The sequence below is a fragment of the Eumetopias jubatus genome, unplaced genomic scaffold (genome assembly GCF_037043125.1).
Source record: "Eumetopias jubatus isolate StellerSeaLion01/CBP00866 unplaced genomic scaffold, mEumJub1_p1.0 scaffold_10, whole genome shotgun sequence".
In the NCBI taxonomy this organism is placed as follows: Eukaryota; Metazoa; Chordata; class Mammalia; order Carnivora; family Otariidae; genus Eumetopias; species Eumetopias jubatus.
Window position 1 is genome coordinate 111,670,444 of NW_028274816.1, and position 14,877 is coordinate 111,685,320.

Here is a 14,877-nt window from a genome sequence, read left to right on the forward strand (position 1 = left end):
TTTTGAATTATTCTTTTTCCCTTTTTCAACCAACATCTTATCAATCCTTTTTTTAAAAAAACATTTTTTATTTTTCATTTTTAGAGTCATATTTTATCCCTTCATAGTAGTTACCCTTATTTTTGGCATATATATATAAGTTCTTTAAAATTTTGAGATAGTTTCTTCTAACAGATCAAAATATACCCTAAATCACTAGTGTATGGCTTTGCTCTAGTCTCCTGCCTGATCACAGTCTCTCCCTTTTTTTTTCTTTTTTTTTTAAATCTTCTTCTTTCTTCTTTCAAACAACTTCTTATCAATTCCGTTTATAAAACCTTTTATAATTTTCTTCCTTACAATCATCTTCCATCCCTTTATTGTATCAACCCTTATTTTGTACATATATAAGTTTTTCTTCCTTTAAAATTTTAGGAGGCACTTTCTTCTAACAGACCAAAATATACCCAAAATCTAGTGTGTGGCACTGATCTATGCACTAGCCTGATCATATTTGATCATGTTCTGTTTTTGTTTTTATCTTTTTCTTTTTCATTTTCTATTTTTTTTTCTCTTTATTCTTTCTTTCCCTTTCTTTTCCCCTGGTTTCAGGACTTTTCTGATTTGTTTAGAGTATATTTTCTGGGGACGTGGTTAACCTGTTAGCACTTTGTTCTCTCATTCATCTATTCTCCTCTGGACAGAATGACAAGACGAAAAAATCACCTCACCAAAAAGAACAAGAGGTAGTACCTTCTGCCAGGGACCTACTCAATATGGACATTAGTACGATGTTGGACCTAGAGTTCAGAATCATGACTTTAAAGATACTAGCTGGGCTGGAAAAAAGCGTGGAAGTTATTAGAGAAACCCTTTCTGGAGAAATAAAAGAACTAAAATCTAACCAAGTCGAAATCAAAAAGGTTATTAATGAGGTGCAATCAAAAATGGGGGCACTAACTGCTAGGATAAATGAGGCAGAAGAGAGAATTAGCGATATAGAAGACCAAATGATGGAAAATAAAGAGGCTGAGAAAAAGAGAACTACAGGATCACGGGCAGAATTCGAGAGATGAGTGATACGATAAGTCGAAACAACATAAGAATAATTGGGATCCCAGAAGAAGAAAGAGAGAGGGGCAGAAGATATATTGGAGCAAATTAGAGCAGAGAACTTCCCTAATGTGAGGAAGGAAACAGGCATCAATATCCAGGAGGCACAGAGAACCCCTCTCAAAATCAATAAAAATAGGTCAACACCCCGACATCTAATAGTAAAATTTACGAGTCTCAGAGAAAATCCGGAAAGCAGCTAGGGAGAAGAGATATGTAACCTACAATGGTAGAAACATTAGATTGGCAACAGACCTATCCACAGAGACCTGGCAGGCCAGAAAGGACTGGCATGATATGTTCAGAGTACTAAACGAGAAAAATATGCAGCCAAGAATACTACATCCAGCTAGGCTATCATTGACAATAGGAGAGGTAAAAAGCTTCCAGGACAAACAAAAACTAAAGGAATTTGCAAACACAAAACCAGCCCTCCAAGAAATATTGAAAGGGGTCATCTAAGCAAAGAGACAACCTAAAAGCAGCATAGATCAGAAAGGAACACAGACAAAATACAGTAACAGTCACCTTACAGGCAATACAATGGCACTAAATTCATATCTTTCAATAGATACCCTGAATGTAAATGGGCTCAATGCCCCAATCACAAGACACAGGCTATCACATTGGATTAAAAAACAAGACCCATCAATATGCTGTCTGCAAGAGACTCATTTTAGACCCAGAGACACCCCCACATTGAAAGTGAGGGAGTGGAAAACAATTTACCATGCTAATGGACACCAAGAGAAAGCTGGGGTGGCAATTCTTATATCAGACAAATTAGATTTTAAAACAAAGACTGTAATAAGAGATGAAGGACACTATATCTTACTTAAAGAGTCTATCCAACAAGAAGATCTAACAATTATAAATATCTATGCCCCTAACATAGGAGCAGCCAATTTTATAAGGCAATTAATAACAAAAGCAAAGAAACACATTGACAACAATACAATAATAGTGGGGGACTTTAACACCCCCCTGACTGAAATGGACAGATCATCTAAGCAAAAGATCAACAAGGAAATAAAGACTTTAAATGACACACTGGACCAAATGGACTTCACAGACATATTCAGAACATTCCATCCCAAAGCAACAGAATACACATTCTTCTCTAGTGCCCATGGAACATTCTTCAAAATGGATCACATCCTAGGTCCCAAATCAGGTCTCACCTGGTACCAAAAGACTGGGATTATTCCCTGCATATTTTCAGACCACAATGCTTTGAAACTAGAACTCAATCACAAGAGGAAAGTCGGAAAGAACTCAAATACATGGAGCCAAAGAGCTACTAAAGAATGATTGGGTCAACCAGGGAATTAAAGAATTAAAAAAATTCATGGAAACCAATGAAAATGAAAACACAACTGTTCAAAATCTTTGGGATACAGCAAAGGCAGTCCTGAGAGGAAAGGATATAGCAATACAAGCCTTTGTCAAGAAACAAGAAAGGTGTCAAATACACAATCTAACCCTACACCTAAAGGAGCTGGAGAAAGAACAGCAAATAAAGCCCAAATCCAGCAGGAGAAGAGAAATTATAAAGATCAGAGCAGAAATCAATGAAATAGAAACCAAAGAACAGTAGAACAGGTCAACGAAACTAGGAGCTAGTTCTTTGAAAGAGTTAACAAGATTGATAAACTCCTGGCCAGACTTATCACAAAGAAAAGAGAAATGACCCAAGTCAACAAAATCATGAATGAAAGAGGAGATATCAAAACCAACACCATAGAAATACAAACAATTATAAGAACATATTATGAGCAACTCCATGCCAGCAAATTAGATAACCTGGAAGAAATGGATGCATTCCTAGAAATGTATCAGCTACCATAATTGAACCAGGAAGAAAATAGAAAACCTGAACAGACCTTATAACCACTAAGGAAATTAAAGCAGTCATCAAAAATCTCCAACAAACAAAAGCTCAGGGCCAGATGGCTTCCCAGGGGAATTCTATCAGACATTTAAAGAAGAATTAATACCTTTTCTCCTGAAACTGTTCCAAAAAATAGAAATGGAAGGAAAACTTCCAAACTCATTTTAGGAGGCCACCATTACCTTGATTCCAAAACCAGACAAAGACCCCATCAAAAAGGAGAATTACAGACCAATATCCTTGATGAACATGGATGCAAAAATTCTCACCAAAATACTAGCCAATAGGATCCAACAGTACATTAAAAGGATTATTCACCATGATCAAGTGGGATTTATCTATGGGCTGCAAGATTGGCTCAACATCCGCCAATCATTCACCGTGATACAATACATTAACAAAAGAAAGAACAAGAATCATAGGATCCTCTCAATAGATGCAGAAAATGCATTTGACAAAGTACAGCATCCTTTCTTGATCAAAACTCTTCAGAGTGTAGGGATAGAGGGTACATACCTCAATATCATTAAAGCCATCTATGAACAACGTACAGCGAATATCATTCTCAATGGGGAAAAGCTGAGATCTTTTCCCCTAAGGTCAGGAACGCGCCAGGGATGTCCACTCTCACCACTGCTATTCAACATAGTATTAGAAGTCCTAGCCACAGCAATCAGACAACAGAAAGAAATCAAAGGCATCCAAATTGGCAAAGAGGAAGTCAAACTCTCACTCTTTGCAGATGATATAATACTGTATGTGGAAAACCCAAAAGACTCCACCCCAAAACTGCTAGAACTCATACAGGAATTCAGTCAGGTAGCAGGCTATAAAATCAATGCACAGAAATCAGTGGCATTCCTATACACCAACAACAAGACAGAAGAGAGACAAATCAAGGAGTCGATCCCATTTACAATGGCACCGAAAACCATTAGATACCTAGGAATAAATCTAACCAAAGAGGCAAAGGATCTGTACTCAGAAAACTATAAAATACTCATGAAAGAAATTGAAGAAGACACAAAGAAATGGAAAAACATTCCATGCTCATGGATTGGAAACAAACATTGTGAAGATGTCAATGCTACCTAAAGCAATCTACACATTCAGTGCAATCCCCATCAAAATACCATCCACTTTTTTCAAAGAAATGGAACAAATAATCCTAAAATTTGTATGGAACCAGAAGAGACCCAGAATAGCCAGAGGAATGTTGAAAAAGAAAAGCAAAGCTGGCGGCATCACAATTCCAGACTTCCAGCTCTATTACAAAGCTGTCATCATCAAGACAGTATGGTACTGGCACAAAAACAGACACATAGATCAATGGAATAGAATTGAGAGCCCAGAAATGAACCCTCAACTCTATGGTCAACTCATCTTTGACAAAGCAGGAAAGAATGTCCATTGGAATAAAGACAGTCTCTTCCACAAATGGTGTTGGGAAAATTGGACAGCCACATGCAGAAGAATGAAACTGGACCGTTTCCTTACACCACACACAAAAATAGACTCCAAATGTTTGAAAGACCTAAACGTGAGACAGGAGTCCATCAAAATCCTAAAGGAGAACACAGGTAGCAACCTCTTCAACCTCAGCCACAGCAACTTCTTCCTAGAAACATCGCCAAAGGCAAGGGAAGCCAGGGCAAAAATGAACTGTTGGGATTTCATCAAGATAAAAAGCTTTTGCACAGCAAAAGAAACAGTCCACAAAACCAAAAGACAACCGACAGAATGGGAGAAAATATTTGCAAATGACATATCAGATAAAGGGCTAGTATCCAAAATCTATAAAGAACTTCTCAAACTCAACACCCAAAGAACAAATGATCCAATCAAGAAATGGGCAGAAGACATGAACAGACATTTTTCCAAAGAAGACATCCAAATGGCCAACAGACATATGAAAATGTGCTCAACATTGCTCGGCATCAGGGAAATCCAAATCAAAACCTCAATGAGATACCACCTCACACCAGTCAGAATGGCTAGAATTAACAAGTCAGGAAATGACAGATGTTGGCGGGGATGTGGAGAAAGGGGAACCCTCCTACACTGTTGGTGGGAATGCAAGCTGATGCAACCACTCTGGAAAACAGTATGGAGGTTCATCAAACAGTTGAAAATAGAGCTACCATACGATCCAGCAATTGCACTACTGGGTATTTACCCCAAAGATACAAATGTAGGGATCTGAAGGGGTACGTGCACCCCAATGTTTATAGCAGCAATGTCCACAATAGCCAAACTGTGGAAAGAGCCAAGATGTCCATCGACAGATGAATGGATAAAGAAGAGGTGGTATATATACACAATGGAATATTATGCAGCCATCAAAAGGAATGAGATCTTGCCATTTGCAACGACGTGAATGGAACTGGAGGGTGTTATGCTGAGTGAAATAAGTCAATCAGAGAAAGATGTGTATCATATGACCTTGGAATTCTTAACCTCAGGAAACAAACTGAGGGTTGCTGGAGTGGTGGGGGGTGGGAGGGAGGGGGTGGCTGGGTGATAGACATTGGGGAGGGTATGTGCTATGGTGAGTGCTGTGAATTGTGCAAGACTGTTGAGTCACAGATCTGTACTTCTGAAACAAATAATGCAATATATGTTAAGAAAAAAAGAAAAGATAGCAGGAGGGGAAGAATGAAGGGGAGTAAGTCGGAGGGGGAGACGAACCATGAGAGACGATGGACTCTGAAAAACAAACTGAGATTTCTAGAGGGGAGGGGGTGGGGGGGGTGGGTTTGCCTGCTGATGGGTATTAAATAGGGCACGTTCTGCGTGGAGCACTGGGTGTTATGCACAAACAATGAATCATGGAACACTACATCAAAAACTAATGATGTAATGTATGGTGATTAACATAACAATAAAAAATTTAAAAAAAAAACCTTCACTGGCTTCTTAGTGCAGTGGCCAAACTCTTCCCCATCACTGCTATCCATTTCTGTACAGTCTGCATGATGCCCCTCCACACTTTATCCACACCACCTTCCCAGTGTCTCAGTCTGCCTACATGAGATGCCCCTACAAACCACTGTACTCATTTTCCTCCTAATAACTTAAATATTTTGTCATTCATTCATTCAGTCATTCCTTTAAATACCGCTTTCCTGCCTGGAATATAACTCTATACTCCTTTGTACTTAGCTATTATTTAAAGGCCAACTTAGGACCAGCTTTCACCAAAAGTCTTAAGACAACCTGGCCCTAAATTACCACTTAGTGAATTATCTATCCGTAAAGGTTTGTGAGGCGGATGATTGTGGAATTTATCATCCAGACCATTCTTTCATGCCTTACATCCTTCCTCACATTCCCAGAACCTAATGCTTTGCCATCGATTTTAGTAGACACTAAATCCTGTTTAGTTGGAATGCCAGTGGAACTCATTACTTAGCAATTTTTACCTTACATTTAGGAGGTGGTTTTTGCCAGAGATATAATTAGATTTTATTTTTTCTGTCTAATTTAGCTTATTGACATGTGCATGCAGAACTGTGGTCCAAGTTTCCAATCTCTGATTGTGAAGAAGGAATTCATTAAAGATAGTCTGGTTAAGCTGCTGAACCCCAGATACACCTTGCCATTAGACATTCAGAATAGAATCTTGAGTCTCATCAAGGTAAGTCTATTGTATGCTTTATAGGATGGTAGACCTCTAAGATGGGAGCTCTAATTATGTACCTCCCAATAGGCTTAGTGATCCTTACAGACCTAGAATCAAGCCAGAGAGCATTTTACTCTTTCATTCTCCGAGTCATAATAATTTCTTGGGATGGCATGGTGCCCTTTTTCTGAAAAATTTGTAGTTATCTCCCTACTTTCTTTCAGTTTCTATCTTATTCATGTCAGGTAAGAAAAAGAGTAATGTGTACATTTATTTGGCAGACACACAAACTATGTTCTAGAGTACCCAGCGGACTACTTTCAAAGTTATTTGGCAAAAGAACTACTGATGCTATTTTAGAATCTATTAATTCTGGATTCAGTACAGCAAAAAAAACAATTAGTACCTATTCCAGGCTTTCTTTAAAATGCTGAGTCATGGGAATTTGATTATTAAAAATATATTGTTTTTCTAGTCTCTGAAAACGTACATTTTTGTCTGTGGCGTTCAAAACCAGCTTTTTCTGAGTAAGATACATAATTGTCAACCTCTCATTTTCTGTCACCAGCTTAAAAATTGTGTTTTGATTTTGCTGCTGTTTTAACTCTGGACCAATCTCTTGAATTCAGACTTGGTCGCAAGGTTTCCCAGGAGGTGTGGATGTCAGCGAAGTGAAAGAAGTGTACCTTGACCTTCTCAAGAAAGGTGTTCAATTTCCTCCCTCAGATGCAGAGGCTGAAACAGCAAGACAAGAGGTAGGACGACTTTCTTGAGCTCATACAGAATTAGATAGTATATTCCATTGAGTCTTCTCTCTTTGAAAGGGACAACCCGCTTCTGTCCAAATCTAAGCAAAAAGATGAATTTATGAGAAGGCCATTGTAATATCTCCTAGAATAACCAAGCCACAAGAAGGTTGGTGTTCACTGGATCTTTGAAACAACAGGGAACCAACCACTCAAATGTGACTTGTCTCTCATTGCAGACTAGCTTTTCCCACATAGTAGATAACATAGGTCTTAAATTTTCATGTTAGAGCTTTAGCTTTTTCAGATTCCAAGCTCAAAAACCTTGGAAAAGGGACCAATCTGGGTTGGTTTCCTACTTCGGAACAAATTAACTGAGGTTATGTAAGAAGATGGTGGCTCCATCTGGAAATCATTTGGATAGAGCAGAGGAGGGGGCAATTTTCAAAAGAAAGAACTTATGCTAGACAGGCAAGGGTCTCTACCATGGGGAGTCTTGTATTAATGATAACTTTTGCAAATAAGGTTTTGAACTTGTAATACTTTGAGTACTAATTACAGTTCAGCTCTTAACTCTGTAATTTCCATTAAGTGTGAAAACAGTCATTCTTCCCTTCTGTAGATTGGTGAGTCCTCGCTTGATGGAAAAGCAGTTCAGGTGTATACCAGAAGTCTCATCTTTGTGGAGGCTTTGTCCAGAAAGCTAACCCTTCTACTTGTACAGTCTGTTCCCTGGCCACTAGCCACCTGCCCCAACCTCGTACCTGCCATGAGTCTGTTCACCATGCCCCTTTTAGTCTTTTTTCAAGGCATAATATAGTGGTGGTGTAGGACCTTGTTACTCAATATGTGGTTTGGGGTATATATAATATGGAAGCTTGTTAGTCATATTCCGCTGGAATCTACTAAATTAAACTCCTCATTTTTATAAGATTTCTAGGTGACTTCTCTGGACCTTAATGTCAAAACACTGGCCTGAGCCCTGTGCTTCGGGTTCTCTGCTCAAAGTTGGCAATGAGGAATTGACTTTGAGAGGCATTCCTTAGGGGAGAAGGAGGTATCTTGCCAGTTGTGGCCTAAAAAGACTTGATATGAATTGACTTAGCATTTCTTTTTAAAAACCTAAGAGAGGGCAGCAATAATCTCACATGGCAGTTTATCTTGCAGATCCTTGGTATAAACTAAGAGCACTTTATTAAATTATAATTTAGTTACTAATCATAAAAGCCACCTTTTATTGAATACTTACTATATTACGGGCACACTGTTAGCACTCTTAAAAAATGCTGGGCAGATAGCACACTTGATGATTGACTCTGGGCCAACACCTTCTACCCAGGACCTTTGGTTGAGAGAAGTGATTGAGCCATCTAAATGGAGAAACTGGGCTTGGGGTGGCTGTGTTATTCCAGTAGTAATATTTCCATATTTCACATTGATAGGCCACTCAGATCTCCTCGAATCCACCAACCTCTGTTCCTACCGCACCAGCTCTTCCTTCTGTAATTGTTCCCAAGAGCTCTACTCTTATACTGGTCCCAGAACAGGTAACAACAGTGACAACTATATTTATTGATGACTCTTTCTAACTTATCAGCACTTCATATAGTTTATTTATTCTTCTTCTTTTTACTTAGTGATTTATTTGAGAGAGAGCATGAGTGAGCATGCATGCAGGGGGAGGGGCAGAGGGAGAGGGAGAATCCCAAGCAGACTCCATGCTGAGCACAGAGCCTGACATGGGTCTCAGTCTCACAACCCTGAGATCATGACCTTGAACGAAACCAATAGTTGGATGCTTAACCAACTGAGCCACCCAGGCGCCCCTACAGTTTGTTTATCCTTCTTAACATTAGGAGGTGGAGGCACATTATTACTTTCACTTTATAGAGGAGAAGACTGAAGCTTAGTGATAATATGTGACTGATCATGGTTCAGTTCTAAGTAGAAGGAATCCTGTGGATTCTGTCTGATTCTAAAGCCCAAGTTCTTAACCACTGTGCTTGGTTAGTGGCTTTGTCATTGTGGAGGCTGGGCGGTGGAATGGATCTTGTATCAACCAGCTGATTCCTGTTACTCCTGATAGGACTGTCCATATCTCGTTTCAGGGAGCTCAGTAAGTGGTAGCCTTATTACTGATAATAATTGTACCAACTGACTTACATTTACTTTTTTTGTTTATATCTATTTATCAGAGGTCCAGCTAATCAGTTATTATTGACGCTTATTTATGTTCTGCTGAAGGAACTGTCATTTAAGACTTTGTATTATTATTCAGTATTCTATAAAAATCCATGTGATTGATTCCTCTTAGAATTCAGTGCAAGAAGAAAAAAAGTTTTTTTCTCTTGATTGTTTTTTTTCATTTTCTAACACCATGGGAACTAGAAAATGCTCATTTTTTTTTTTCCATTGGTTTTGCCACTAACATTTGCCCTTTTGTCCAGGTTCCCACTATAGTCACCTTCTCCCTTCTCTGTATTGGTTCTAATCTTTTTTCCCTTCACTTTTAACTTTCTTAGAGCACATTTCTAGCATAATTCTAGAAATTTATTACATGAGATCTCAAGTCCTTTTAGAAGGTAACAGATTGTACATTTATAAAACAATAGATATTTATATAAATTTGAAAACATTAAATTTCACAAAAGTCTTTACTAGCAAATATCTCCTTGGTAGCAGAAAACAAGGTAAGCATTCTTCGTGTCACACTTGTGATTGTGTTGCTGTCCACAGATTGCAAAATTGCACAGTGAATTGGATATGGTGAAAATGAATGTGAGAGTGATGTCTGCCATATTGACGGAGAATATTCCTGGATCTGAAAACCGTGAAGACATAGAGCTTCTGCAGGTGTAGTATGATTTCAGGAGCCGCCAGTCACGCAGTCTTTTAAGGTGTCTTCTATCGCAAGGCTCTAAGAATAACTTTAATATTATCTAGTTCATCTTCGCTGCTATCTAAACTTAACAAGGAGATGGAGAGATGACTTTAACACAGACATAATCATTATTTAGACATGGTTCTTACTCTCTCACAATAAATGATTTAACTACATTAAATCATTTAGAGCCTTGGTCATATACAATCTCTGTTAGTCACTAACTGTTTTAAATATGTACAAGTTGCTTTTATACCCATCCAGTCAACAAACATACTGAGTAACAACAATGGTGGTAAAGAGCATAGAAGCAAGGAGTCCCCAAGGAACTTGTGTCTAGTGAACAAGATTGTTTTGTCAACAACCAGTTTAAATAAGTGTTGTAGGTGCTGTCATAGAAATCTGTTTATCATACATTGGGATCAGCGGTGGGGGCAAGGAGAATGGTGAAGGTTTTTGGAGAGGGTTAAATGAAGGCAGTACTCATGCTCTGGAGGAAGACATGAACAGTGCATTTGGACCTATGGGAGCATGTGAGGAAAAGCACGAGTGGTTCATTATTACTGAAACCATGGCCCTCCCAGACATTTCCCTCTGTCTGTACATCCATATACGTTTCCCTCTAATAGTTCTCAATCTCAATACACTTTAACACGCCAACTTAGAGGGGGGGGAATCAGTCTGAGTCTTTTTCTTCCTGAACAAGTTACAGAACCTAATCCTGTTGTTATGTTTCTCTGACTCCCACTCCTGGCTGCTTATGTTGCTGTTATCTTTCCTTTAACTTCTTAGACCGTTAGGAGATAACAGGTTTCTTGATCGTTGCTTATTTGAGAAATAGTAAATTGTAAAAATTTCCTCTTTCAACATTACTACTTGAATATTCCTGCTATGTCATTGAATCACTACTAGTGGTAAACTTCAGGTGTTTGCATGTCCAAAATTGTCTTTTTTCTGCCATAACAAGTGCTGATAGTTTGGCTAGATACAGAATCCTCAGTGCAAAATTCTTCAGTCCTTCCAAAATACTGCTTCATTGTTCTCTTGTACCCAGTGGTGCTGATGAGAAGCATGAGGTTATTCTGATTCTTGGGTCTTAGTGTTTTTTTTTTTTTCTTGTTGCATTTATGAGTTCTGTTTATCTTAATATTTCTGCACTTTTACTATATGTCTAGGGATATATGTGCATGTATGTGCATGTGTATGTTTCCTTTATCCTGCTTAGTACTTGATAGGCCTTTTTGCCCTATCGCTATCTGGGTATTTTAGTTCTAGGAAATTCTTAGCTCTTCAAGTATTTCTTTTCTACCATGTGGTCTCTTCATATGCAACTTTTCTTAGATGATGAAACTTCCAGTTGTATTTTTCTTATCTCTCAACTTTTTTTTCTTATACTTTTCATTTCTTCCTTCTTTTGTAGTTCTAGGCAAGTTCCTCCATTCCATGTATTTCTCTGAAACTTGCACCTCAGTCTCTTCAGCGCTTCTAATGAACATTTTATCTCACAAACTTTTCTCAGGGCGCCGGGGTGGATCAGTCGGTTAAATGTCTAACTCTTGATTTCGGCTCAGGTCATAGTCTTGGGGTCGTGAGATCCAGCCCTGCAAGGGGCTCGGCACTCTGCGGGAAGCTGGCTTCAGATTCTTTCCCTCTCTCCCTACTCCCCCTCTTTCTCTCTCTCTCTCAAATAAATCTTTAAAAAAATTGTTTTCTTAATCAGTTTGGATTTTTGTAACTTTTTTTTTCATGGATGTGCTTTCCCCTTCTGTCTTTCTAAGGATAGTAATTATTTTTTGGCTGCTTTTTCCATTTGCTCTATGGCTTCTCCTTCCTTGAGTGGAAATTCTTCATCACTTCTTTCAGTTACATTCCTCAGGTATCTGCTGGATTGCGGATAGTGAGCTCATTTTTGTGTGCAGTTCCCTGGCAGCAGCCTGCATTCTCTGTGACCCAGCCCAGCTGTGCCAGGGGACGGACATAATCGCAGCGGCATGTGGTTGGTACCGTTTTCAGAGTGTGTGGGATTGGCAGGGAATAATGCCGGGTGGGATATGTTGATAGCTGGTCTTCGGAATTCTATGCTTCCTACTTTTTCTGCATGCTACCAGTAACTGGATATAATACCCCATGTCTCTGCCCCCACCTGCATTGCTCCCACCTGGCAAGTGATACTCCTGTCTCAGCTCTCTGGTCTCAGATGGGGAGAGAGGCGTGGGCCTGCTTGTGCTGCCTGGTTGTTCCGCTGCCATCCCTCAGCTGTCTCGTAGCTGCCCCTTGTGCCATCTTGTTCTAGCCTTCATAGTCTCTGGGAATGAACATCCTTCATTTTCCTTCCAGCAGTACCCCTTGTGGGCAGTCTTAGATGTTCTGGATTATGCTTTCCCCTCATCCAGGAGTTAGCAAACTCTGGCCAGTGGGTCACATGCAGGCCTTTGTCTGTTTTTGTGCCACCTATGAACTCAGAATGGTTTTTAAATTTTTAAAAGGCTGTTAAAAAAAAAAAAGTTCTCCGGTGCCTGAGTGGCTCAGTCAGTTAAGCGTCTGCCTTTGGCTCAGGTCATGATCCCAGGGTCCTGGGATCGAGCCCCTCATTGGCCTCTTTGCTGAGTGGGGAGTCTGCTTCTCTCTCTCCCCCTTCCCCTGCTTGTGCTCTGTTTCTCTGTTTCTCTCACAAATAAAATATTTTTTTAAAAAAAGGTCACTTTGGGCACCTGGGTGGCTCAGTCAGTTAAGCGTCTGCCTTCAGCTTGAGTCACGATCCCAGGGTCCTGGGATTGAGTCTCACGTTACATCCCTGCTCATCAGAGAATCTGCTTCTCAATCTGCCCCTTCCCCTGCTCATGCTTGCGTGCACATGTGCTCTTTCTCTCTCAAATAAATAAATAAAATAAATATTTAAAAAAATTTTTTAAAAGTTCATTTCTTAGGCTATATCTATGCAGACCTACTTCCAGAGATCACTAGAGAGTCATACACCTCCTAAGGAACTCTGCACCACCCCCCACCCACTATTACTGGATTTGAGTTTGTGGTACATCTCAGGTACCCAGGAATAAGAAGAGGATTTAAAACCACAGCTTGAGAACATAAAGCCCCAGGTGAGGAGTGGTAAGATCTGGTCTGTACAGGTTATTGAGGACCTTCTATACCATGCCAGAGTGGGCTTTCACTCTGATGACAGAAGGGAACCCTAAAGGGATAGAAGTTGAAGGACAATATAACCAGATAAAATTTTTAAAAGATGCATGTGGTGACATTGAGATAAGTTCTAAAGAAGCAAGACAAAATTCTAGGAAACAGTTGAGGACATCATTTACCACTTATACTACATTCTATGTGTGGGAAATTACTTCTGTGGTCAAATAAGTTTGCAAAACTACCTACTATATTTTTCCCCTTGGAGCTTCATAAGCTTCTTAGTATAGTATAGGTGCCTAAGAGTCTTTATTTAACCCAACATTTACAAACCAATTTGACCAGAGAATCCCCATTTGCTGAGCATGTTAACACCCTAAGGAATATCAGCCTTGAGAAACAAATCAATATTTTGGATCCGGAGCTGTAAGTTTATTATTTTTAGAATATTTTATGTAGGAACCTCCCATCATTTTGCTAAGGATTCTTGGGGTTCTTGGCCTTGGACAGATCATTTAGGATCATTGGACTTCGTTTCTATATGTATAAAATGAAGAGCTAAGAGGATACCTAACAAACAAAGGTGATATTAATATATCCTATTAGGAGATTAAAAAGAAAATTAATCATTAAATATAGTTCCTATGTAGTAATTCTTTTTTAAAAATCCACACTTGAAGGTTTTTACAGATAATAAATTTTGTGACTCATGATGTGTAACAAGTGTGTTAACCTAAAATTTAAAAATTAATATCAGAGTAAGACTATGGGACAGGTAGTATTTTTCAGAAATGGCCACAGCAATATTTCTCGTGCCATATGGCCTTCACAGGCCTTCCAGAGCTTCTAAAGTGACATGATTTATGACTTTTCTCCTCTCTTCATCCATCTGTGGCACACAATCCCTCATTAAAAATGTACGCTGGAACATCCCATTTAAATATGCGCATCCAGCTTTATACTGTGTGCCATTCTGGAGAGCACAGAAATGTTTTTTTGTCAGTCTTTGGGTGCAGATGTTTGGTTGCATTTTGCAAGGATAATGCTAATACGCTGTTTCGATGCCAGTGTTTAGGGCTGTGTGTTGGCTTGAATAATAAAGAGACTTGGGGTGTAAATCAACGTTAGAATACCACTCATGGCCCATTGAAGCTGAATGGATTCTGGCACCTGATCAGCTTGGTTTTATGGAACCTATTGAATGTGTAACTTTATTTTTCTTTTTATGTTTCTCGTTAGTAACACAGAGAGATCTCGTGAAGAGTGCTATTCTTACGTTCTTTTGTCAAGAATTGGGAATTTTTTTCTTATACTCTCAATTAGCTCATAAAAGAAAACTATTTCTCTTCTCATGACACTTCTGACACCAGGTGTGAGAGGTTTTGTACCCCCTCACCTTAAACAGTTCTGACGCTAACTACCCAGAGTTAGCACAGACCCCACAGGTTAGGGGCTCAGTCCCATCAGACCATCCCCACTTCAGATGCCTGTTGCAAAAATCTGAGTATCC

General features: G+C 39.2%; 1 protein-coding gene across 1 annotated transcript in view; it reads left to right on the forward strand.

Moving 5' to 3' along the window:
- Positions 1-14,877, forward strand: part of TOM1L1 (target of myb1 like 1 membrane trafficking protein) — a 74,097-nt gene that overhangs the window by 12,214 nt on the left and 47,006 nt on the right. Inside the window, exons 4-7 of the mRNA XM_028090595.2 lie at positions 6,471-6,620; positions 7,235-7,360; positions 8,794-8,898; positions 10,088-10,204. Of these exons, the coding sequence (XP_027946396.1) occupies positions 6,471-6,620; positions 7,235-7,360; positions 8,794-8,898; positions 10,088-10,204 (498 nt within the window). The remainder of the gene's footprint in view (positions 1-6,470; positions 6,621-7,234; positions 7,361-8,793; positions 8,899-10,087; positions 10,205-14,877) is intronic.